This window comes from Melanerpes formicivorus, unplaced genomic scaffold (assembly GCF_026170545.1).
Source record: "Melanerpes formicivorus ecotype bairdi unplaced genomic scaffold, bMelFor1.0.p_v2 SCAF_6, whole genome shotgun sequence".
Taxonomy (NCBI): domain Eukaryota; kingdom Metazoa; phylum Chordata; class Aves; order Piciformes; family Picidae; genus Melanerpes; species Melanerpes formicivorus.
Genome location: NW_027142358.1, coordinates 7,942,168 through 7,968,726, shown reverse-complemented (window position 1 = coordinate 7,968,726; position 26,559 = coordinate 7,942,168). Strand labels below are relative to the sequence as shown.

The window sequence follows — 26,559 nt, the reverse complement described above, 5'->3', positions numbered from 1 at the left end:
TAGAGCACAAGAACTACAAGGAGAGCTGGAGGGAGTTAGGGCTGGAGGGTTTGGCTTGTGAATACAAGGTGCAGGGTGGTCTAGTGGGAGGGTAATTACAAGATTGTGGAGTCAAGCCCAAATATTACAAGGGGCTACAGCTCTGTATTGTACTATGGGAGGTTCTGCGAGGGCTTCAGGGGAAGCTTGGTCACACTGATGGTGGCAAAGGACAGGGAACAGTTTATAACAGAGGTGGTGGATCTCTGTTCTTGGAAAGGTTCAGAACTTAACTCAATAGAATTGCAGTTGCCCTAATCTAGTACTGGTGAAGGCTCCCTTTAAAATAGGGGACTGGACAAGAGACCTCCAGAGGCCCCTTAAAATATCACAGAACAGCTGGTTTGGGGGTTTCCATACAGCTTCATGCTCTTCAGCAAGCAGCTCTGTGCTGTCACCAGGTTTTACCAACTGTTCCATGCTCTCTTATGCAAGGAAACTATGCTGTTGAGGCAAGTGGTCAAGCTCACATTTTATTTTGGTACAAATCTATTGATCAGTTGTCCATATCGAATAAACTTTGTCAGGGTGAAATCTTCTGGCTAATCATAGACCTCAGGTTAATCCTGTCAAGGTGAGTCAGTGTTGTGGGTTGAATTTGCCTCCCCCCCCAGCAGGTAAGGCAGACTCTATCTCAGGGCAATACCAGTTGAGCATAGCTAGACACAGTCATTTTCTAATGTAGTGTACACTTGCTCACTCACTCCATTGCTCTGCAGAGTTCTCAGTCTTTCTGCTACACCTGACCTATCCTGCTTTGCTTTCCTCCTACGGAGTTGTACCCTCTCAGAGTCACAATCTCCAGAGCAATTCCTGTGTTGCCCTTTGTGTCACCTCTGGGTGTTTAGGTACTCGATGCACAGGAGACTTTGGGGTTTTCCCCTGGTCTAATGTGCTCACTCTGCAAAGCCCAGCAAGTTTCTGCTGTCATCTTCCTTCCAGAGTCTTTTACAGGCCTTTCCTGGTCAGATGTTAAAACTTTAAAACTCTGAAGTATTTGAAGGTGTGGTTCTTCTGAAGCTCAGCAGGGCAATGAGGGAGGCTTGTGGTAGAACAGCATCATTTCACATGACGAAAGGTTTCTTTTTGCTCAAGGTCTGACTATGCCATTTGGAGCATGTGTGAAATGCATTGTTTGACACAGGTGTATTTACATTGATGTTGTTCTCTTTGCTTGTTCAAAAAAATCTGTGGAATCTCTTTGATACTTCCAAATAGCCTTAAAAACCAAAACAACTTAAGTAAAGTTTGTGAATCCACTCTGAACAAGAAGCAAAGCAAAAAAAAAAACCACCAACCAACCAAAAAACACACTAGCAGGAACTTCTTGGATAGGATCCAAGCACTTTCACATGTCAGAAGTTTATTTACTTTGAAAGCTATGCTGAGAGCTATGTTCTTATCTCTTGAATTGCAAGCCAACTTTTTAGTTATCATAGATATGCTTTGCTGGGTCTGGTTGCAGTTAGGGGAGAGTAAGGTGTAGTGTTGTTCCTGCTGAGTCTGAGCATTTTCAGGTGGTGATGACTGAATTGAAGGCTCATCTAGCAGCTACTGTTGTCCTACATACTATTCCTGTGTACTGCAGTTGCAGAGCATGTCTCATTGCAAGGCTGGGGTCAGAGTGGCTGGAGAGCGGCCAGGCAGAGGGGGACGTGGGGGTACTGGTTGATGGTAGGCTGAACATGAGCCTGCAGTGTGCCCAAGCAGCCAAGAGGGCCAATGGCATCCTGGCCTGTATCAGGTACAGTGTGGACAGTAGGAACAGGGAGGTCATTCTGCCCCTGTACACAGCACTGGTTAGGCCAGACCTTGAGTACTGTGTCCAGTTCTGGGGCCTTCAGTTTAGGAAAGATGTTGACTTGCTGGAATGTGTCCAGAGAAGGGCCACAAAGCTAGGGAGGGGTTTGGAACACAAGCCCTATGAGGAGAGGCTGAGGGAGCTGGGGTTGCTTAGCCTGGAGAAGAGAAGGCTCAGGGGAGACCTTATTGCTCTCTACAACTACCTGAAGGGAGGTTGTAGCCAGGTGGGGGTTGGTCTCTTCTCCCAGGCAACCAGAACCAGAACAAGAGGACACAGTCTCAAGCTGCACCAGGGGAGGTTGAGGCTGGAGGTTAGGAGGAAATTCTACACAGAGAGAGTGATTGTCCATTGGAATGGGCTGCCCAGGGAGGTGGTGGAGTCACCATCACTGGAGGTGTTTAGGAAGAGACTTGATGGGGTGCTTGGTTGCATGGTTTAGTTGATTAGGTGGTGTTGGAAAACAGGTTGGGTGCAATGATCTTGAAGGTCTCTTCCAACCTAGTTTGCTTTATTCTAAATTCTACAAGTTTATTCTGATGTATTTTTGTAGCAAGCACTTGTAGGCAAATGAATGTCCTTTATTTCCATCTCTCCTGCACTCTGGCTGTACTTTAGAAAAGCAGTTTTCTGCATTGAATTTCAGAGCCCTTTGAGCCTTGGCTTCTCTGTTCACTGTAACAAACACTCGATGCTTTGTGCTTTTGATTAAATGGCACTACCTCCCCTCCCTCAGTGTAACCAAGCTCACAGGACTCAAAAAAAAAATGGCATTTGTGGCTTTATCTGTTCTTGATTTTATCACTGTTCGACCATAACCACAAATTCCAACTCTGTTAGTTTTAGTTTTTTAAAAAAACTAAGCTAAACTAAACCTGCAAACCTTGAAAATGAAACTCTGCACAATTTCATGACCTTAGCTTGTCACGGTTCATGGGGATAATGCAAATATCTCATGGTAGAACAAACTTAGAATTCAGTTCAAAAGAAGGGGAAGAAAAACTTTTCCTACAGAAAACTTAACCAGGACTTATTACAATTGTTAGCTCTATAGGTGCTACAGTATTGTGATGCTCAATCAGTGCAGAAAGGCTGTGCTTTGTGTTTCTCTGAAATAAAAATCTGGGTTTGGGGTGTTTTTTCCCTAAGGTAAAGTCAGGTTGTTGTCAAGGGCCTGCCTGAAATACATCATGAGGCAATATACTGATATAACATGGAAATAAATGTGTTGTGTGTATGAGTTCTTGCTGCTTCCTTCTCAACCTGAAAGAAAATAGCTGCAGCTGGAAGGTACAGGTTTGAGAAACTGCTGGGAAAAACTTGTCATCTCCAGACCTAGAGATAATAGCATGTCATGTGCCCTGGCTGTATTCTCTGCAGTGCATGAATTGTAGTAGGGAACTAGCTAATGAATCTAGCTTCAGAAGTAGTGAGGTTACATCGCAGTCAAGAAACGGACACCATGGGAGGCAGTGAATGTTTGTTGCCTTGGTACTAGTGAAACTCTTGACACTGTCTTTTTCCAAAAGCATGTGAGTGAGCTGAGGAAATGTGATCTTGATAAAAGCTAAAGAAAGAGGGATGCAGTACTGGTTGGATATTTAGACTCTGAGTAATTGTCAGTGTGCAGTCATCTGCCACAAAAGATGTGTAGATTTTATAGGAATCCAAACTCCATCCTAGAGCTTATGCAATTTGGTGTTGACCAGGATGATGAAATGCAGAGTATCCTGGTGAAACCTGCAGGCACATCAGAGAACTATATGGCACAGCAGGCTGGAATGCAGAACAACCTTTGCAAATAGCAGAAACAGTCTCATGTACCAATGTGCAGTAAGGGCAGGGAGGCACAAAAAGCACGAGGTCCTGTGCTTACAGAGGAACAATCCAATGCACAATTATCCGCTGGGGAAAGGCAGCAGTTCTGAAAGGAGAAGAAACAAGTTGGAGTTGCCATAGCCAATGAGATATACCTAAACCAACTCACTCTTACCAGTGGGAGATAGTGAAATTATTCTGATGTTTAACTAGAAGTGTTCTATGTATTGTGTATGATAGGGTCCTACACTGCTGGCTAAACCTTGAAGGGAAAGGAAGAGCATTGTATCTTGTTTTGGGTGAAAGACTTTGTCAGATGCCTCCCCCTTGGAGAGGGTCTGGAGGAGAATAATATAATAAGAATGACCCAAAGGTCCATAAAAAACATGATCTGTGGGGGAATAATCAGAAGAGTTACATTGGTTTAGTCCAGAGACGAGAAGATGGAAGGAAGATGTAAGAATAGTCTTCAAATATGCAAAAGGTTGCTGTAGGGAATAAAGTAATGGGGTTTTGTGTGCCTGCTGGTGATATGAGAGGCCAATCACTACTAAAATTTCAGTGAGGCAGGCGTAGCGTTGGTCATTAGGAGAACCTTTTGAGGTCAGTGTGGTGAAGCACTGGACCAGTTTCAGACTCCTCTTTGCTACATATGTTTTAGAACAAGTCAAACTATTCTGCATGGATATTTGTTAGGAAAAGTTGATCCTTTAGGTGAGGGCAGAGTAGGAGCCTTCCTAGTCTTATAAATGCCTTGACTATCTAGGTGTTCTCTTCAGGTCTTCTAAACCTAATTTTCTATGGTTCTGTAAATAGATATTTTGTCTTTTTCCACAGTCTCTGATTACTAATGCACTAGATGATATTTAAATGTGAGTTTGAAATCTCATCTAATTTAAAAACTGAATTTAAATATTTAAGCTTTCACCAGTCAGTAGTAGGAAGCTATTTATGTCTTGGGGGCTGCAAAGCTGTGACAGCAAAATGTACAAGCAAAGTAAGCAAGCATACGAGATGCAGTTTGTGGGTGTCAAATTAGTGTAGATTTCAGATGATTCCTTCAGGAGAGATGTAACTTGTGTGAATGATTCCTTAATTTATTGCACTATTGAGAAGTGTCTTGGGCAGAATTAATTCCACCAGTTACACACATTGATAACAACATGTCAGAACAGGGACTGAACTAGCTAGAGATGACTTGTGTTGGTTTATTTCCCCCCACAAAGACACTTCCCACTGCACTGTCATGGAGAGGGATTCCCTTTTCAGAGGCTAAGGTATGCGATTTCTTCTCTTGTTCTTCAGTTATTTCTGAGAAATCTGCAGAAACTTAGTATCCATGAGCTTCTGTCCTCCAGTTTCCCAGAGTTACTGGAGGGGAGGATGGTTCTGACTGATGCATGGTAAGTGCTTGAAGCAGCACAGCCACACAAACCTTTGGCAGCCAGGCTCAAAAGCAAGTCCAAAATGAGGTATGTCTAGACATCCTTAGTTATTTCTGACATGTCATACTTTCTTCAGGGTGAAATTACTGTGTGATGGCTTGTCTGATGGAGAAAGACACACTCAGTTTGGGGGTGGTACACCAGCTCTGTGTGCTGCAGTTTCTCCCTTGTTTTTGAAACAAGGGTGATTACAGGAGTTGTAAGGACTGCCCAGGGAGGTGGTGGAGTCACCGTCCCTGGAGGTGTTCAAGAGAGGATTGGACGTGGCACTTGGGGCCATGGTATTGAGTAGTCATGATGTCTTGGGTGACAGGTTGGACTTGATGATCTTTGAGGTCTTTTCCAACCTTGTTGATTCTATGATTCTATGATATGCACTCTTCTTATTCAGCAGTTCTAATCTGATTCAGTGTAGCTTAGTCTGAGCACTTTGCATTGACAGGCAGTATAACTGTTACACTGAAAATAATGGGACTTGGTGGGATTAAGTGATTTACTTGGGGTCACAGACCTGCAGCCATTAAGCCAGCAGATACCTTGACACCTGCTACCCTGGTGTAACTGCTGGGCCTCATCTTCAGATCTTCTGGAGTCTGGAAAGCTTCAGTACGGTAGCCTCAGTGACTCCTTCCTTGCCAACATGTTGTCAAACATTCTTGAGGCAGGCCAATTTGTGTCAAAAGAGGGGAAAACAAAAACAAAACCCACCACCAAACAACAAAAACAAACAGCTGAAAAACCCAGTCCCAAAACAAACTCCTTGCTTCCTTGAATACAAATGAGGCTTGTCTAGCTTGTTTGTAAAACTGTTTATTTCTTCCCAGTAGGATGACTAAAGCCAAACAAAATCTCCCAGTAATTCATATATTTTTTTTCCCCTGACTGTGCCTTGATTTAATTTTTTTCCCCCCAACTCCAGGCAGATTTATTGTTTTGCTCTGGTTGCTATGGCTCTTTAAAACATGTATGTATATGTATTCTTTTTTTCCCCCTATCATCTGTTTGTAATATTGACCAGCTTCCAGTGCAGAGCTGGCCCTGGCTCCTCTGTGGTATTCCAGTGTTTTAGATGAAAAATGGGAGGGGGTTAACTCTGTGGTTTAGCTCCACAAAGAAGTATAAATCAACATCCATTTCATTTCAACAGAACCTGTTATGCAGTGAACTCTGCTGCACAAACACTGGAACTGTAGCGCAGTGAATTGCCATAGGTGAACAAGACTCAACCAAGTATGCTGGCTGCATGCCTTCATCCCGCAAAGGGGTATGGAAACACTAAGTCACTGGTTCCAATTTAACCCAAGTTTGTCATGGCCAAAAGCTCTCATCATCTGATAGTTATTCAATGGTCCATGAGAAATTGTTGGGTTTTAGCCTAGTTCCTCTTAGACATTTCTCATAAAGCAAGTTGTCCTGTGAGCAGCAGCACAGATCTAGGCTGGTATTTTACAGCTTTGTGCACTAGCCCCTCTGCATCCCACACCATCACAAGAAGTCCACTTCTCCCCATACTGCTGCCTATGAGCTCACCTCCCCAATATTTCTCATCCCTCCCTCAGTCTCCTGAGCCAGCCTTGTCACATCCTCTGGCTTCCAGCTGGGACGTACGTGCTGTGGCTGGTACCAAACAACGTGCTGGCTGAGAAAACAAACTGCTTGCTTGTGTGCGGAGCGGTTGGCTGACGCACTGGGCACAACAGGCAGCTATCAAGCTCGTGCTTTGGTCTCCAACCTGTTGCTGGCTTCTGCCAGAGCTGGCTGGAGGCTCTGAAGTTGTTGTGGAGGGAGTTATCAAATGCATCTTTTGTAAATTGTCCTGATGGGCACCACACCAAAGTTCTGGTTGCAGATGGACCCAACCCTTTTTACTTCCCTCTGTAGATCACAAATAAAGCTTATGCAGCACGGCAAGTAATCCAGAGAGAAGCAGCTGTCTGCAGAGCTGTTGGTCAGACACACGAGATGGAAAAGACCTCATGGAAAATGTTTTTATCTGCAGAAAGGATGACTCTAAGAGGAGATATTTTATAGGCACATAAATGCATTTTCTCTTGAAATACTGTCTCAGGGTTGCACAGAGAAAACTTTGAAGCTGGAGCCAGATTTACTCTTACTGTCCTTATTCTTGGCAGCATAAATGGAGTTGATTTACCTTAGATTTTGGCTGATTAACTTGTGGGTTTTTTCCCAGGGTAGACAGAGTGCTGCCCCTTTGCAATACTGCAAAGCACCCCAGTGTCAGGCCTGTTGTGTTGTCACAACACAAGAAGTGTTGTCACTTCTTCAGTTGGTGAGGGGACAAGCTGGCAGTTACTTATCTTTTTGTGGGTTTGGTGGGTAGCATCTCCTTGGCCTTTGTTTGGGATTTTCTAGGACATTGTGCCACACTGGTTGGAATCTGTTCTCCACAAAATTCCATTTGCCACAGTACTTCAGCAGCCTTCCGACCAGGTTTAAAAAGTGCCAGGTGCTTTCTCGGGCACTTGAGGGACAGGGACCAACACCACTCATGTGAGATTGCCTTTTACTTCATCAGCACTGCTGGAGTGGGCACAAAGCTCCTCTAAGCTTCCTCCCAGATTGCAGTTTGGCAGTGGGAAAACATGACTGGGAACCCAGAAGTTTCCAAGGACACCTCTATTGACATTCAACTTGGAGGATGAAAAGTCTGTGGCTTGTATTGTCAGTGAGCTACCTTTATAACATACATCAAAGTCTTTACCTCCCTAACCTCATGATGTTTGGGCTTTTTTTCCTCATCTGCAGTTGCTGTGCCTTGTTGTGGAAGCCAGCATTGTCTCTTTGACACCTAGCTCTCACCTGAGGGCAGGCCTTTGACCTTTTCCAGCCCCAAAGGTTAGGTTGACACGAAGGCACTAAGAGATTTTGTGCCAGTAGTACAGGCACAGAAAGTCTTTGTTTCTTATAAAAGACTCTGAAATAGAAGGAAGGCTGTCTCCCCTGGACTGCTTTACTGATTGCATAGTATTTCTAGGCAGTGAGCAAGGGATCTCAGCACTGCCTGAAAGAGAAGGCTTGTTTTCAGCTGCTACTGCAATTTAGATAAAGTAGGTCTAGGCCCAGTTTGAGCTGGCTAGATTCCAACTGATGCTGTCCCTTTTAATTCTGTCAACTTGTGTCCTGTTCCTGCCTGGGAACTGAACTCAGCTTATTGCTCTTCAGCTGTTCAGTACAGTTCATTCAGCTGCTTTGCTTTTACAGCGTGCTGGGTTTTGTTTGTTGTTCATTTTGTTTAAAAAAAGAGTCTTCTCTCTGTGCCTTTGCTTCAGCCTGTGTGTCCTGAGGCTGTTCCCAAATCTCAGAGGGGGACAGAGCAGCAAGGCCTGTAAGTCTGATACACACAATTATAAATGCACAAGTTGATTCAGTCTTCTTACTGCATGTGGGCTGCTGCTGGGGGAGAGAGGATGGAAACAGGCATGGGGACCCAGGGGAAACTGTGTGACAGCATCTGGGTGCAAGGCTGCTGCAGCACCTGGTGTGGCAGGACAACAGCCAACAGGCCCCATGCCTGTGACACTTGGATGTCAGCCCCTAGCAGGTGTTTATCATGAGTAGCTGCAGTTTAGGATCAGAGTTGATTTTTGCCAGTGTTTTCTGCCCAAAGCAAAGGGAGCCAAACTCTTTCTGGAAACCTTTTCTCTTTCCCACCCAGAGTCTCCCTGATGCAGGAGTATGAGGAGAAGCCAACATGCTGGGGACCAGCAGGCCCTGTTTAGAAGAGCATCTCTGACTCCTAGGATAAAGAAGTGAGGGAGAGGCTGCTTATGGTCAGCCCAGCCTTGGACCAAAGCTCTTTTCACTGTAATAAGAAGGAATGCAAGACAAAGGAAATAGCTCAGGGAAGGCAGAAAACTCCCTCTCCTGCTGATGTGAGGTCCTTTGGCATCTCACCTGTGAGATCTTTGTCCTGAATGGCCTTTCCTAGGAAACCGAAGCAGCCACTTTAATAGTTGAAAGCTTTTGCACAGAGCGGTGTTGGTTCTGGAGCTGAAAGCCACAATGGATTGTTCTGCAGCCACAGGAGCATCCTCTTTCATTGCCTGTGTGCAATTGTTGGGATGCACAGAGGAGAGTACTGAGTAGCCATCTGAGACGGCCTGTTTTTTCCCTTGGCAGTTGCCAAACCCATATTAGATGAAAGAGAGAAGAGTGGACTGAGCTGAAAGTTGGGTTCACTTACACATCCTCCTCCTTACACTTTTGTATTGAAGATCTGTGCAGCAAGTGGTGCTCAAACTGTGCTGACTAACCTGCTCTGCCTGCAAGAGTGGCAGTGTGAGGAGCTCATTATAGACCATCTTCTAACAGCTTCAGATGCAAAGATCTGTTGCAGCAGCCTGCTCAGCTAGGAGGCAGCAAATGGGCACAGCAGGGGAAGTGTTTTGTTCTTGGTGGGGAAGAGAAGCTGGGAGAGTATATCCAGAGGCTGCAGAGGCAGTCCAGAGCTTGTGGAAAGGGGACTCTCCTGTTTTCCAGTTTAAAATCAGGGGCTTAAAGGAATAGAATTAACCAGATTGGAAGAGACCTTTGAGCTCATCAAGTCCAACCTATCATCCAACACTATCTAATCAACTAAACCATGGCACCAAGCACCCCATCAAGTCTCTTCCTAAATACCTCTAGTGATGGTGACTCCACCACCTCCCTGGGCAGCACATTCCAATGGCTAACAACTCTCTCGGTGAAGAACTTTCTCCTCACCTCAAGCCTAAACCTCCCCTGGTGCAGCTTGAGACTGTGTCCTCTTGTTCTGGTTCTGGTTGCCTGGGAGAAGAGACCAACCCCCACCTGGCTACAGCCTCCCTTCAGGTAGTTGTAGAGAGCAATAAGGTCTCCCCTGAGCCTCCTCTTCTCCAGGCTAAGCAACCCCAGCTCCCTCAGCCTCTCCTCATAGGGCTTGTGTTCCAAACCCCACCCCAGCTTTGTTGCCCTTCTCTGGACACGTTCCACCAAGTCAACATCTTTCCTAAAATGAGGGGCCCAGAACTGGACACAGGACTCGAGGTGTGGCATAACCAGTGCTGAGTACAGGGGCAGAATGACCTCCCTGCTCCTGCTGTCCACACTGTACCTGATACAGGCCAGGATGCCACTGACCTTCTTGGAATCATCTCAAAACACTTGAGGTGGCATTTCAAAAGGTGCTCCATAGACAGGCTAGCCATTTTCCATTTGAGCCGTAAATATATCTCTTGGGTGATGTAAGTTTCTCTTGCACTACTGTAATGAGTTGGCCGAGCTCAGTGCGTGACTAATATTTTACACAGATATGTGTGAACACAAAGTTCCTCTGTTTCCTGCCCTTCAGCCTCCTGCTTTGCCAAAGCAAAACAACAGCTTGGCCTGTGCAAGTTCTGAATTCCTGAAAATGTAAGAGAAAATAATCAACCGCTGAGAAAAATGCTACAGTGCTCCCTCGAAGACCCCTGCCCTTCCTGTCTGCTGTAAGCCCCAGAACTAATGCCTGCTTAACTAGAATTCTTTCCTGAAGAGATTATGATTTGATAACTCTGTAGGTGTTTTCTCACAGACCATCTCCCCTTTCTTGAGGAATGTTTGCTAAAAGGCCTGCCCTAGTGCAGTCTAGCAGTCTTTCTGTCAGATGTATGTGCTTTGAAGCCTACTAAAAGAAACTGCTTGCATCTTCTTTGGGTCCGTCAGAGAATATTGCCTTTGTTCCCTCTAAAGCTCCTTGAAAGCTCTTCAACAGGAACATCTCATAGATATCTAGGGGAAGATCACAAGTGACTGCTGTCTTATGTTGCTCCTCTGTCCATCTAAGCATCCATCCTTCTCCATGGCCTGCACATGTGCAAGTACAGAGGAGATCCAGCAGCAAGAAAAACGTTTTTCTCTCCTGCTGCATTTCTCCTCCTTTGCTGAAGACAGTTAAAGGTTGCTAAATGCTGTGGCTGCAAGTCTTTGTTCTAGTTGCACCTGGCTAGGAAATATTCAGGTAACTGTAAAACATTTTTGGCTTTTGTGTGCCAGAACAAAGGATAGGGATGCTTTTTTAAATGAAAGGCAAGTATCTCTTCAAACTGGCCACATGGGACCACATAATCTGTAAAGCAACTGTCATTAAATATCTACTTTGACCTCAGTCCTTATCTAACAGGAGATCCTGCTCGATAACATCCTTTCTCACTCCTGGGCCTCCACTTCATCCTGAGGCTATTCAGTTTCTGGAACTATTGAAAACATAAACATTGTCCTCTGAAAGTGATCTGTAAAGCATGTCTTGTTCTGCTGAAGGATGCAGAATGCTGGTGTCAGCACAGCTGGACAGAGGTGGGAGGCTCTCTTTCCTGGCCTGGAGCTCAGGATTTGGCGAGTGAGAGATTCCCACTCCTCTGCAGTTACTGGGCTGGGGGATGGAGAGAGTAAGAGAAGATTGTCCCATTTGCCCATTGAAAGAGGGCAGCATCTCAGGGGCAACTGATCTGAGTGACAGGGTGTGGGGAGCAAGAGAGTTTTGTGAGGCTGCAAAGGATCAGTTTACATCTGTTTGCGTGCTTTCTCCACCATACTCAGCAGTGCCCTTTCATGCTGCCATGCTTTTCTCTAGCCTTCTCTCACTGTAGGAGAGAGCCACGCAGATAAATCTGCAGATAGATGAGAACTGTGTTGTTGCAAAAGCAAGGTAGGAGATGCATCCTGCCCCAGGCAGCACTTATGCCAAGCAGCTCCTGCCTCTGCTGACTACAAGGACTGGAGAAGGCTGCAAGCAGCAGATGTGGAGGAGCTGGATGAAATTGAGGGGAGGAGAGGAAACACGGGAGGAGGTGGCTGGCAGAGCAGGCTCTATGGAGTCAAGGAGAGGACAGGGGGCCCACCACTCACAGAGGGTGGGAGCATGCCCTGGGCATGGGAGTCCCTTGCTGAGAGCCTGCATGAGAAATTCTCAGAGGCTGCAGTCATGGAAATTGTGTACACATGGAGAGATGGGCAGGGAGAAGGAGCAAGCCAGAGACACAGATGTACAAGGGATTGAAAGAAACGGCCTGGAAAACAGAAGAGGAAGAGGAGGCCCAGAACTAAATTGTTGCTTGTCTGACAGCATTTTAGCATTTATGTTTTGGCTAAAATACTACATTCTGCAACATCACATGAGGTGGATGCTTGGTATCTACTTTGTAATAAGAAAACCAGCGTTCACAGCCCCATCAGTGGAAGGTGCAGTACAGGGGTGGGGGGTGGCTCTGAGCAGGGCACGAGGAGCAAGGAAGGGATGGGAGGCCTTTCATTGTGCTTTCATTCCAGGACACTTAAATGATCGTATAAGTTTATATATGCTTGCACAGGCTGAGGCTCTTTTGAGAGGCCCATTGATTTTTCAGGTTTAACAACCTGGAGCTGTTGTGTTTTCAACCTGATGGTCACTTTTTGTGGGGAAAACCAAAAAATCTGCATCACACTTCTTTCTGAAATTGCCTTCAAACACCAGAGGTCAACCAGTCCTTACAGTACTGATAATCTGGGCTTTTCCACACTGTTTTCTTTTTTTAAAGAGCCTTTTGCCTAGGCCCCTTGTTTCTAAAAGCCCAATTTGAATCCCTGCAGCGGGGCCATTGTTTAATTGTACTCCCGGGATTTAATTCTTCTTAAGGCATCTTGTCAGTGCTGCATATCTGCAGCAGGCAGCAGCACTGTGTGAATTTGCACCTCTTTGGAGAGCCAGAGCTGGGGCAGTGCCTGTTTCCAAGACAGGAGATAAAGGGGCAGCAAATCTGCACAGAGAAATAAAAACAGGGAGGGAAAGCATTTTTTTTACTGTGCTGTAAATATGTCATGGCTTGGATTCTACTAATTTCTTACACGTTCTTACAACACATTCAGCTTGACTTGAGAATGGAATGATAAACTAACTGCCAGCAGGCCCCACAGATTATATTCCAGTTGTTTTTTCCCCTCAGACAATCCATGTGTGCAGTCCTTATAGGTTAGGAAACTAAGCAGGCAGGCTGAATTTAGCATTAATTTGAGCATCCTGACATTATCTTAATTTAATGTGGTTGGCAAATGAGGCTGAATGAAGTATTTCTCTTTATACCCTGCTTTGTGCATGTTCTGTGCATTTATTTGCATCTGCTTAATGAATTGCAATCACAGTGCTGCTTGGAGATTTGCAGACAATATTTTTAGCTGTTGTATCATTTGTTGCAGCTCCATCTTTGCATTCATGCTTTATGCCCATTGTTGAGCTAGTTAGGAATATATTAAGTAGCTCTGGTGGAAAAATATGGCTCATACATTTCCGTGCTGGACTCTGTCTCTGCCCTTAGTTTCTCTCGATTAATTCTAGGTGTTCAGTCCGCAAAACGGTACTGAAAAACAGCATCAAACGTTATTTGTGACAGATTGCCTGGGTAGCTTGCTTCTTTCTTTCTTTCTTTCTTTTTTTCTAACAGAGCCAGACTGAATATTAAAAATGTGTTGAAGAAAATGCATTTCTATAATAAATTCTACAGGCCGTGGATAGGGTAATAGCAATGCAATAAATTACATTGTGTCTGTAAGCAGAGGATAAGCTGCATTCAATTTAAACGTCTGATTGCATCCCTGTCGTGCTGGTCAGGAACTCACTGGGGCCCTTTTTAACATTCCTGCACCCATAAGTCATGAAGTCAAAAGCCTTCTTTCCTTTGCCCTCAAATACAGCATTTCTCTTGAGTTACGCCGGCCCCAGCCTGCGGCTCACTGCCTGCAGTGTAGCTGAGATCTTACAGTTGAATGTAAAATGCAGGTTTGCACCCCTTAGGAGCAGCAAGTTTTCAAGAGAGTGATGCTGATAGCCTAGATCTGGCTCCTGTGAGGGATGTGGTCATCTTGTTTGCCTGCCAGCCTTGCTGCTGCAGATTTATGTGGTATATTTTTTTGGTCTGAGGCTAGCAGAGAAGCCATAAGCTTGTTAACACAGTTAAGCAACAGGACTGGCTCCAAAGGGTGACCCTGGAAGCTGCTGCCTTCTGAGGGGGACAAGCAGGATTGTTTCAGCATCATGTTGCACATGTCCCAGATTAAAGTGGCCCTGTAACGGTGGCATGGCTTTCTGCAGAAATGAGAGGAACACAGAAACTTGCTTTGGAAGGATATGAGTGGAGCAGAGTGGCTGTTTTCCCAAACCTAAGCACACTTAGTGGTTAATGTACTGATGCCTTCGCCCATTCTGTAGAGTGTCAGCTGTAAAGGTGACTCTACAGCTGTAGAGTGTCACCTGTAACATACTGTCCAAATGGATTTATCTGTCTGATGAGTCAGAACTGTTGAACCTGTTGCAGATTTTAGCTGATACTTGGAAGGAGGACATGTCTTAGAAGAGACACAGAGGAACGGTTAGGCTACAAGTATGTTTTCCTAATTTGAAAAAAAGTCTTTCTGAAGGATTGCATGCTGTGATTGTGTCAGAAAAGGACATTTCTGATCATGCAGCCTCAACTGTTCTGGAGCCTGACTCAGTCTGGGAACTGTATGCCAGGTGATGCATGGATAGGAGATGTGCTTCAAGTGCCTTTGCTTTCTTCCTGATGCTGGAATAGCATCAACTCCTTGTTTTGCCCCATACAGTCCCCTATGCATATGCCAGAGAAGACACTTGGCTTCTAGATGCCCAAAGAGCTATTTTCCATCTACTCAGGGTGCAGAGTAGCAAATGCACTGGAGATCCCTAACCTGGATTCAGCCTGAGGTCACCTTTTGAATGGAGGTTTCTTAGCTTCTAGTACTTGGGCCAGTTTGGCATCCTATTCACCTTACTCCCTGTGGTTGTTCAAGGGAGTAAGGGCTTCTAGAGGGATCCCATACACATGAAATTGGCAGGTTTAGAAAACAAATTGGAAATACAATGGGAAGCAATCTATATTCCCTCTAGAGCTAGGTAGCATCTCTTGAGCGTAGACTGCATGCATTACTCTTTAGAAAACATCTTGAGGGCAGGAACATAGCTTGATTTTATTTCTTCAGGCATCATCTGTATTTTATCAAATGAAAGGTGGGGGGAATGTACTCCAAGAAAGGACATGAGCAACCTTACACAAAGGAAATTTACTAGTCAACAGCAGGGTGGTTTTCTCTGAGTCATTTCCCCACTTCTCATTATGGAGCATTGGTTAGTAAAGTTAGGAGAGACTGTGAGGCCAAGTTGTGACCATTGCTGCATGTAGGAACCTCACCTGTTTTATATGGGCTGTAAAGAAAAATGGATAATGATATTTTCAAGATGTCAAAATATGGGAATCTTCACAGGCTGGTCTGGTATCACTGTCTGACAGGTACTGCTTTTGCATGATAGAATGGTACAAGAGCTGGTCTGTGGGAAATACAGAGACTTCTCATTTTCATAAAGCTGGAGAGAGGCTTCACATTTGCTATTATAAACTATTAAATCAAATAGTTTGACATTAAATCTTTTAATTATTTCCTTGATGAGGTCTATAACAGAAAGGGGGGGGGGGGGGGGGGGGGGGGAGAGGGCAACAGTAGTTTTTTGTTAAAACACAGACTTGCAGAAAAGGAAGCAGTTCCAGATCTGTGAGGATGGGTCACCTTGCTGGGTTAGGTCGAGGTCCTATTAGTGCCCCTTCCAAGCAGGAAGGGTATGAGTGTCCAAGGGTGCTACTGTAAGCAAGCCAATGTATCTACAACACATCCAGCACCCCCGTGGTAACTGCTGAAGTGTGTGTGTGCTTCCCCTGAGGCAGGTCAGGTAGCTTAGCTCTTCATTCCACGAGGGGAATGTGTCACTGCCTCAGGTTTACTGTGAGGCAGCATGCAACAGCAGTCCCTTGTGGATCAGCTTGCGTGCAATAAATCAGAGCCTTAGCTTACTCCTGAGGATTTGCTGATTTATCTACACACTACAGTCATTGGGATTTAAACTTTTAATCTATTTTCTTTGCTATTTTATTCCCTCTTTTGATGGCTGGATAGTTTCTGTGCCTTGATGTCTGTCCTACAGATTTGACAGTTCCCGGGTGAGGTCCTGGTAACTTTTTCTGATGACTATTAGTTTTGCTGTGCTGATCTAAGGAAGTGGGGCTTATGCTGTCATGCTGGTCTCATGCCTAGAAGACTGACTGTGCTACCCTAATGGTGTTTGAACATGAGACCTGGCTTTTAAGGGATGGTAAAACTGAGCATCTAGATAAGTAAACATGCTAACTGTGCCCCCAGCAGTGGAGAAGACTGGAGATGAGTTACCCTTGGCCATACATACAAGTGAACCTTGATATGGTCCTCATGTGCATGCCATAGCTGCAGAAGCTGCTTTGGTCAGACCTTCAGCCTCCTTAGGTAGGCAGTGAGGACTCTGTCTACAATGTGCACAGCTGTAGAGAAGAGAGCATTCCCCATTCTCCAAGCTTACTCAACCAACTGGTTTGAGGCTTGTGATTTGTGACAGGAATATGTCAAACTCCTCCTATTACATACAGTTACTTCCCTGGGTGTGTCACATCTCTTGTTGACTTTGCTGTGGAGTCAGGTAACACACAAGTTCAAAGAAGCAGAAGCCTTTGCAGCAGCAAATGACACTTGAGTCCTGGAATTTGCTGCTCACAGACTGATGGTTGCCCTCTTGTAATGGTAGAGGTGGTGCTTGTTCAGTAGCAGCCTGTGATTTTTCACAGCTACTGCTGAAAGCCATCTCACCTTTTGCTGGATCCTGGATCTAATTATATGTTGTCTATTTGAGAAATACAGTGCAAAATCCATTGTAACATTGGTTGTGCTTCAGTTCTTCCTCAAAACCAGTAAGAAGCTTTGCCACAGGTGCTAATCTGCACAACATTACAGCCGATCAAAAAGGTTGTCATAGCAGAGTTTCTTAAGAGTGAGAAGCATTGGCTTGATAGTTGCTGCTTGGATGAAGTAGAGGCTCTTCCCAAGCCTACAAGGGCCTGGGACAGCATCACTGTTGTGATGTGATCCTTGCAGTACCAACTTTATTGCTGACTAAACTTTCAGGTTTACTAAACTGAGATAATTTGCAAAGCAATGATCTGTGCTTACCGAAAGGGGAGTTGTGTTTTGGCCTAAAACTAGAAATTGTCTTGGGATGCTTGTAGTAGTGAGTCCTGTCAGACTGGGTCAGTGATCCATGGACATAAACTTATTACTGTAATCTTATTTTTGCATACATTTCTTTTACATGTTTATTAATATCTATTTCATGTCTTTATTTTCAAATACTTCATGTATATTTCAAATACTTCAGAGAAGGGCAAAGAGGTGAGAGGCCTTGAGCACAAGCCCTATGAGGAAAGGCTGTGGGAGCTGGGATTGTTTAGCCTGGAGAAGAGAAGGCTCAGGGGAGACCTTATTGCTCTCTACAACTACCTGAAGGGAGGCTGTAGCCAGGAGGGGATTGGTCTCTTCTCCCAGGCAACCAGCACCAGAACAAGAGGACACAGTCTCAGACTGTGCCAGGGGAGGTTTAGACTCGAGGTGAGGAGAAAGTTCTTCACCGAGAGAGTTGTTAGCCATTGGAATGTGCTGCCCAGGGAGGTGATGGAGTCACCATCCCTGGAGGTATTCAAGAGAGGACTGGACGTGGCACTTGGTGCCATGGTTTGGTAGTCATGAGGTCTGTGGTGACAGGTTGGACTTGATGATCTTTGAGGTCTTTTCCAGCCTTATTGATTCTATGATTATATATATAAGTAGTTTCTAGTTGTGACTGTAGGTAAGCATCCAGGTTTGTATCAAGAGGTATGGCTATAAACCCATGAAATTTGTTGAGACTTATGTTGGTATCGTTGTCCCTTGGTTCACAGTGTGTAAACCAGAGATCTCAAGAATTAGTTTGAAGGTGGCAGGTTGCTTCTCACATTAGTCCATGTGATTTGGGAGGTACAGGGATGCATTTCCAAGAAAAAAAGGAGGTGGTACATGTCTGACTGAAATGTGTTTGTGCTCCTTGTGTACCTGAGATGAGGCTGTGTCCAGTTCTGGGCCCCTCAGTTTAAGAAGGACATTGAGACACTTGAACGTGTCCAGAGAAGGGCAACGAGGCTGGGGAGAGGCCTTGAGCACAAGCCCTATGAGGAGAGGCTGAGGGAGCTGGGATTGTTTAGCCTGGAGAAGAGGAGGCTCAGGGGTGACCTCATTGCCCTCTACAACTACCTGAAAGGTGGTTGTAGCCAGGAAGGGGTTGGTCTCTTCTCCCAGGCAACCAGCACCAGAACAAGAGGACACAGTCTCAAGCTGCCCCAGGGGAAGTTTAGGCTGGAGGTGAGGAGAAAGTTCTTCACGAGCGAGTCGTTTGTCATTGGAATGGGCTGCCCAGGGAGGTGGTGGAGTCACCATCACTGGAGGTGTTCAAGAGGAGATTGGACATGGGACTTGGTGCCATGGTCTAGTCATGAGGTCTGTGGTGACAGGTTGGACTCAATCCTCGAGGACTCATCCAACCTTAGTGATACTGTGATACTGTGACTGTGTCTTGTGCCTACTCATCTCCTGGTTTTATGGAAAGACTTATGTCCATGTAGGAAATATTGTCACCTGGCATGTGTTTGTGGATGAAAGGCAGGTTGTGCAAATTGTGTGTTTGACAGCGCCCCGAGTGAGAGAGTTGTGAAAACCACAGAAGGCTTTTCACATCCATCTGTGCTATGATGACTTTGATGCTATGTTCTGATTCAGCATTTGTGAAAGCCACAGGTTTAGTTACAAATTCACTTTGCAGGAGTCATTTATGAAAGTGCCAGGATTTTCTGGCTTAAAAATTTTTAAAACTTAAATGCTTAGAAAGTTTTTCAGAGCAAGACAAATAAAAGACAAATAAAATCTAAGTGTATGAGATGGGGAGGGAAGATGCTCATCTCTGTTTCCAGTATGAGGCAAGAAAAAGTGGTTATCTAGCCCTTTGCTTCTGTAATTTCTTAGTTTCTGTGGCTACCAGTCCTGCAATTCAAGCTGTCTTCAGTGCTGCAATGGTCTCTGTTCAAGAGCTGATCTTACATTCCACATGGGTTACAATACAGCAAGCAAAGAGCCGAGTTGCGGGCTGTAATTCTCAATTCTTTGCACCCTTAATTTGGCTTCGTGTTATTTGCAGAATTATTTTGTGTGTGTGTGATTTAATTGGGCAGTCAGTGTGAATTTTGTGGTGTTCATGTGCAAGCAAGGGAGAGGGAGATTTTCTAAGTGTTCAGTGTTCACATGGACATAAACAGGTGGGTTTCCAGCAGAGACATTTGCATTTGAAAACCTGCTCTATACGGGCAGGGCTTTCCCAGGAGCAGCGGCACCAGCAGTGAAATGCAGCGATCGATCAGCATAGAATTGTGTGAGCATTTGATGGGCAAAATGTTGTGGTATAAAGACAGGGCCCGAGAATAAGCTCTTTGTGGTTTTGTTTCATTCCTGAAAACTGTGACTGAGAGGCTTTTATCATTAAAAAGGAAAAATTAATCAGCCACATTTTGGCTAACCTGGAAAATACCCCAAGCTCCTTTGCAGCCTCCTCAGGGCTGTTTCTTTAGTGCAGTTTTGATTTCAAAAAATAGTAAAAATAAGGGGCTTCATTTCTGTCTGCTTATACTTTCAGAACTCTAAAAGCAAAGTAATATCTGAGCCACTCCTTTCAGCCACAGAGCTGAAAGCGTGTAATGTAGTGTACACCACCATGAGCTCTTTCAGGCAGCTTGCATTCGCTGTTTCATTTCTTTCCTAATTTTAGCTAAGGAAAGCATTCCCTTACTTATCACAACCCTTCTGCTACATGTCTCATTTCTCGGGCAAAGGTCTTTATGCTGTTTGAAGTTTATTTTAATTCTTAATCAAATGAGCTGCCCAAGAAAAGAACCTAAAAAAAAAAACCCACCCTCTGGGTGAAAATGTTTCAGTGCACACCAATGGGGACACCTGGTGGAGAAACAACGACTTGCTCAGGACGCCCTGCATGAAACCCATGAATGGTGGGTGAGCATGAGTTAGATCATCAGAGAGGTGACTGTGACTATTTTTAACCACAGCAGCTGTACAGTAACGCGTTATTTTACTTGCCTGCTGCTGATAGCTCCCTCGAAGCATCCTCTGCTTGCTGCTGGCCAAGAACATGTTCATGTAGTTGTGGTGGGGTTGATGCACAAGTGGTATGCAAGTGCCCAAATCCTCAGTGTCTGCTGCTTAATGAGACTGAAGACGAAGCTGCAGTTACTGGCAAATGCTGTTTCTTTCTTGCTGCTGCAGAAGCTGGCATGTTCAAGGATTCTCAAATAAGCCCTATAGATAGCTATTTAAGAGACATCCTGTTGATGTGTATTTGGAAGGTGAGGTGGGGATGTTAGGTGAAGATCCAGACCAGCTCATAGCTGCAGGGCAGAGAACACTCAGCTGGATCCTCCTCTGTATGATATGAGATGCTTCAGTCTTGACAAACAGCAACTCAGATACCCACTAACATTTTCCAGTCTGCAGTGAAACTCCTAGGTCTTCCTCCAGTGGACATGATCTCCCTTTCCCACTCTCCTCTAAGTGTGGCCTTGAGAGCGGCCAGGGTGAGGACAGATGCCCACACCGCCTTCATCAGTGAGCTTGGTCAGGGAGAGTGATGTCATACTTGCCACTGGTTTTGGAAGTAGGCAGTACTCGGCTCATCCCTGAAGCACTGCCCTTATGTCAGGGGACAGAATATGGGTTCCAGGCCATTTATTTGCACTCTTCCTGGAGTGGAACAAGCACAAGCCCTGAGGACAAAGCAGTCAGCTAGGAAATGTTATTGCAGACGTGCTCTAGGAACTGTGTGCAAATGTATGCTTTAACTGGTGTGACAATGGTCATGGTTGGTTGTCTGACTTGTAGCTCCCTCAGAAAGCAAGCATTAGCCTTTCCTGTGGTGGGACAGCACCATACAGATGGGTTGTGGTGTGCCTTCTGGCATGCGCCAGCTGTGGAACACGGGATTATCGGGACGTTTTGTCTTTCTAAGTAGGAGAGGAGAAAAGAAAGGAATGCTTACAGTCATGAAGAAAGAAGGATAATTTCTGGCTCTTTGTTTTGATGCAGTGTATTCTGACATAGAGTAAAATGTATATCCTGCTGGTTTTCTCATTGTTTGGAAAAGAAGGAACATACTAATTGTAATTCTGCACCAGAGCTACTAGACAACTGGGAGAGAAAGTGACTTTGACTTAGACCGTCACAACTTTGACAGCAGACTGTGGATTTTTATTAGATACAGCAGAGTGCTATTTGTGTTTAATTCACATATCACAATCCTTTTCTCTGTGGCAAATCAGAGCTGCAAATTAAGTATGAATTGCTGTCCCATAGGCATTCAGTATGGCCTGCTGACACTGCATCCTCTCACAAAATCAGGCTTACAGTAAATGAGAGACAAGCTAATTTTATGTGGCACTGTATTTGATATATTTAGTTGGCATTCCTATCTTGGGATTAATATCAAAGAAGGATACTGTCTTTTGCCACTGGACTCCAGAGTGGGCAGTTTTAGAGTCAGTGTTTGAATTTAAATGGCTCAATGAAATCCATTTTCTGCTTCAGGTGCTTCAGCTAACTCAGAGACTTGGCAGAGCTGGCTGGAGGCAGTCACTGTGAATAGCCACCTGCAACTGTCCTGATCCAGACCAGCAGTCAAGAGCATAGGCTAACAGAAGGAATATCCTAGCAGACTTTATGGACTGAATATTTCTTGCTTCTTTTCCTTGCAGAAAACACCTTCTGCAGTGGTGACCATGTATCGTGGCACAGCCCTTTGGACAACAGTGAATCTAGAATCCAGCATATGTTGCTGACAGAAGACCCTCAGATGCAGCCAGTGCAGACTCCTTTTGGAGTTGTTACTTTCCTACAGGTATGACCCAGCAGTGGTGGCTATCACTGTTCCCTCTTGGATGTGGAATACACCTAATATTACATTTTATTTAGCTTTAATAAGTCAGATGCTTATTACCATGACATCCACCTTTCATCCTTACTTGAGCACAATGGATCTCATCTATGAGTTGCTTCTCTGGAGGTATTCATTAGGCATTTTACCAGGTTTGAGCAATGGCATGCTCAACTTTCAAGATGGAGATCTCTGATGGAGAAAAAGCTTACACCCCAAAACAGACCTGGGGTTGACTATCACTACTCTGAAATTTCAAACATCAACATAAAAAAAAGCTGAGAGAAATGCTTGTAATAAGTAACACAGAGCTAGATTCAGTCTAGTTCTATGGCAGGTTTGAGTTTCAGGATAGGAAGAGTTTGGAGCAGGACTTTGAATTGCTTTGGCATTATTAAATGGCAGAAAAGTGGCCTGCAGCGTTGACACAAAGATTCTTTAGAGGCTGAGGGAGTTTTCCTGTACTGATCTACTGTTTAAGAAAGATTCAGTTCTGCTTTGCAAAAGAAACATTTTTAAAATCCCACGTGATTTAACCCTGCTGTTCAGTGAGAGGAGCTTCCTTGTCCAAGCAGATCTGCTTGCTTATCTGAAGTCCTCCTTCTTAGTGATATCTCTTGGATAGGGGCTGCTTTGGATATATTTTAATTGCATGGGGAGTTATTAACCTTAGTGGAAGAGCTAGCACAGTTTGTGTCAACTGCTGATTTCTCCCTGCTCTCTGATAAGCTCCCATCCCTTGGGAAAACAGTCATCTATATATTACAATTCAAGCTTCAGGTTGCTCCTGTTTTTCCTTGGCTGTAGTGGCAACACATAAGGGGAAGCTCCGTTGGTACAGACCTGCACAATACAACTGCTGTGCAAAGGCTTTCCTGAATATTCTGAGGTGCCCAAATATCCATGTTTTATCAAGAAGAAAGAGATAAGTGTGAGACTGATTAGTGAAAGGTGAGTTGTGGGACGTGGAAGGAGATTCGGAGAGCCAAGCTAAGCCGGGTAACTCCTGGCTGACTCCCCAGTTAGTGCTGCATTATTCTGCATCTCTTCTTTAGTGCCCAGCTGTCCTGAATCAAAGGACAGTCAGCTCTTGGCCTCTAATCTTCCACAACACATACAGTTGACTTGTTTTTCCCATTTGTTTGATGCTTGTTGTTACAGGGTTTTTTTGACCCATGAGGATAAATGATTGCAAAAAGAAAAGAATGAACACAAAATAATTTCCTGTTTAGGATCTTGTTGTTTGTATGTAATTAGTGAGTGGAGGCCCAGGGAGGAGCATTCTGGAGCAAGGGTGATTCAGGCTGTTCATGGAGGAAGCTGGGAGATGGATGGGGTATCTCCAGGGGTTGTGTGCTGAGAAAGTGAGCTCTGAAAGGAGCAGGGGAGGTAGGGTGTGCAGAGCTGGCTATGTGCTGACGTTAAAGGTTTTCCACACAGGTCTCTCTGTCAGTGCAGAGGGGGGTGTGTGTGTGTGTGTGTCAAAGGTACACCGTGGACTTCTGCTTGCTGCTCTTCAGCACTTCATTTTCAGGTTTTCTCTTTTCTGTTAAAACATCAGTTGAACAGATTTTGACGAAACAATCCAGTTTCCTTGGAAAAGCCAGAGAGTATTGAGGAAGAAAATAAAAGGCCGTGGCTAATACAATTTTTCATCCCAAAGAATGAATCGTAGTGCTCAAAGGCACAAGCTAGTGGTTGATAGATCAGGAGGAAAATGCCCTCCTCTATCAGCTGAAGGATGTTTCAGCCCTTCATTTGAAGCAGCTGATCTCAGCTGCTGTGAGAGAGACATCTGGTATAGCTCAGCGTGGCTGCTCCCATCCTGAAATGCCAACACATCCTGCTTTATATGGGAAGGCAGAAGTCTGCAGTTACCTACAGTGACCTACAGAGTGGATTATGCAGTGTGTAAGCAGCTTTACTTATGGTGCCAGGTAAAACATAACCTGCCAGCAAACTGAGATGGTCAAGTATTTGTAAGCACCAAAGCTCTCCCTTGTGGCAGCAGTTTGCTTGCCTGATGGAGATTATTCTTGCAGTACTGCATTTGCTCCTAGCAATTGGCTGAGAGAGCAACATTTAGCATGTGCTCAGACCCTAACCTGTCCTGTCTTGTGTGGACCACATTGAAAAGTGAGAACAGGCTAGTGGATCTTCAGCAAACCCTAATTTGTCACTAGGCCTTCCTCCTAGTTAAGTTCACACATGCAAGATTAAATGTCATATGACCAGGGCACTTAACATAAGTGCAGAGAGAGGGCATAAGGCATTGCAGAATTCCTCTGTTGTCTCAGTCTCCATTTGTTCTTACTCATCTAGTTAAAGACATAGTGCTTCTCTGTATCTGTTTGATCCAGCACCATGTGGTACATTTTCTCTACAGCTCTTGCATGATTCCCATCCAGTTTGGTATCTCTCTTTTCATTTATTCCAGATTGTTGGAGTTTGTACTGAGGAATTGCACGCAGCTCAGCAGTGGAATGGGCAAGGGATCCTAGAACTGCTTCGAACTGTCCCAGTGTAAGTGCTCATTTAGCCCTTACAGGGGAGCATTCCTTTAGAGAACAATTCTGTTTACTTTCATTGCCAGTCTTTACCTTGTTGATGTAACTTGCTTGTTCCTGTGCTACAGCAAAAGATGGGAATTCAGTGCAAATCTGTTCTCATGCACAGATGCTTAGATGGCAGATTAATGCATGTGGGAATCCACATGTTCAGGGTGAAACAAAATGAGGTCTTGAAAGCTTAATTTCCTTCCTCTTATGCCTGCAGCATTTTCTCGTTGGTTCTTCCTGAGAGAGCTGTGATAACTGTTCCTGGTAACCTTTCTGTGTAGTTTAAAAGGCAAGGGTCTGACTTATATTGTCTAGTAAAGCTTCGGTACTGTCTGAAAGCAAGAAAGTTGCTCTCAAACTCACCTCACTTCTGTAGGGCCAATTTCCAACAGGAATACTCCTGCAAGCTCATTGTGATTTCTTTGATGGCACAACAAAGATGTCATTGAGTTGAGGAGGAGGAGGAGTTTAAATGTTAAATGATAGGCTGATGCTTTATTTGCTGCAGATTGCAGGTGAACTCTTTTGCCTTGCAGGTATTTTGTTTAAACATTTTTTCTCTTCCATTTAGTGGAATTTCCTGCCATGTGATTGTGGCTCAAAAGATTTTTTATGAATTATTTTTTTTTAAAAAACAAAATGATTCTGAATATGTGTTTCTGAGCACATGCTCTCTAGTGTCACAGTGGCCTTTATTTGATTATTTGGAAGAGCCTCTGCTGCCACACCTCTTAAACTTGTGCCTAAAAGGGAAAAGTTCAAATGCAGAGATAATTCCTGCAAATGCCCTACAGTGAATTTGTCCAGCTGCAAGCTTTGTTCCTAGGACCTGCAGACAATAAACTCTGCCTGCATCCCCCTTGGCTCCTCTAAGTCAGTACAGATATAGCACCACTGTCCTGAGTCTGTTCTCATGTTGGGCTTTGGCTTTTGTGCTGTGGTACAAGCACCTTTCCAAGGATAAAATGAAACCCAAATGTGCTTGATTCAAAGGCAAAGCTGCAAACTACTAAGTCTCTGATGTGGAGTCAGGGTAAAAGTCTCTTGCATCCCAGTGAGGAACTGAAGCAACTCACACCTCTGCAGTTAGTAAGTAACATCTTCCAAAGTGATGTGAACAGAGTGGCTGTCAATGCGTTGATAAAGCCTTACAATACTTTTACTGCTCCCACTCCATGTGCTTTAGGAGACTATAGCACAGAGAATGCCAGAGGAGGGGAGCCTTTGACTGCAGTAAAAAAAGTATCTCATGAAAAAAAAAAAGAAGAAAATTTCATGTAAATTCCAAAAGACTTCAGTTTTTACTGCAAATGAAAAACACCACCTAAGGCTGACATCTGCTGTCACTTCTTCACTGTCGCCCGAGTAAAGTCCCTTGAGTAGTTTATCTTCATGGTAATCTGCTTTCTATCACCTGCTGCATCTATAGATATGTAATAGAGGTACAAATCAGACCTTAGCTTCACTGGACTTCTTACTCCCAATTTGGTAACCTGTAAGATTAAAAGCCAGTTCAGTCTTGCATAAGTAAGTGAGCCCACACAGGGAATAGCCTTTGTCAATCCTGGCTGCTTTGCAAGACTTCATTTAATCATAGAATGGTTGGGATTGGAAGGGATCTTAAAGATCACCTAGTGCCAACCCTCCTGTCATGGGTAGGGAACTTTCTACTAGACTGGTTGCTCAAGGCCTCCTTAAACCTGGCCTTGAATACCTTCAGGGGAGGGGGCAAGACACTAGGTAGACAATGGGTAGGTCATGGAGGGCTTTCATTATCTGCTTGGGAAATTCTGTGGGATGTATACTCAACATACAGGGGCTTGTTTTACACTTTGTTCTGTGCTTCCATCCAATACAGGTGCACTGGGAAGGCTCTGCTGGGGAGTACTATCTCAAGTGCTTGTTTGGTTCATTATCTTTCTTTCTTCCATTGCAGAGCTGGAGGTCCCTGGTTGATAACAGATATGCGAAGAGGAGAGACAATATTTGAGATTGACCCACATCTGCAAGTATGTCTTT

The 26,559-nt window shown here is 44.6% G+C and overlaps 1 protein-coding gene across 2 annotated transcripts in view; it reads left to right on the top strand.

Moving 5' to 3' along the window:
* SUFU (SUFU negative regulator of hedgehog signaling) overlaps positions 1 to 26,559 on the top strand; it is a 102,174-nt gene that overhangs the window by 31,655 nt on the left and 43,960 nt on the right. For both annotated transcript variants that reach the window (XM_068139488.1, XM_068139487.1), the window contains exons 4-6: positions 21,804 to 21,946; positions 24,420 to 24,505; positions 26,477 to 26,549. In XM_068139488.1, coding sequence (XP_067995589.1) covers positions 21,804 to 21,946; positions 24,420 to 24,505; positions 26,477 to 26,549 — 302 coding nt within the window. The remainder of the gene's footprint in view (positions 1 to 21,803; positions 21,947 to 24,419; positions 24,506 to 26,476; positions 26,550 to 26,559) is intronic.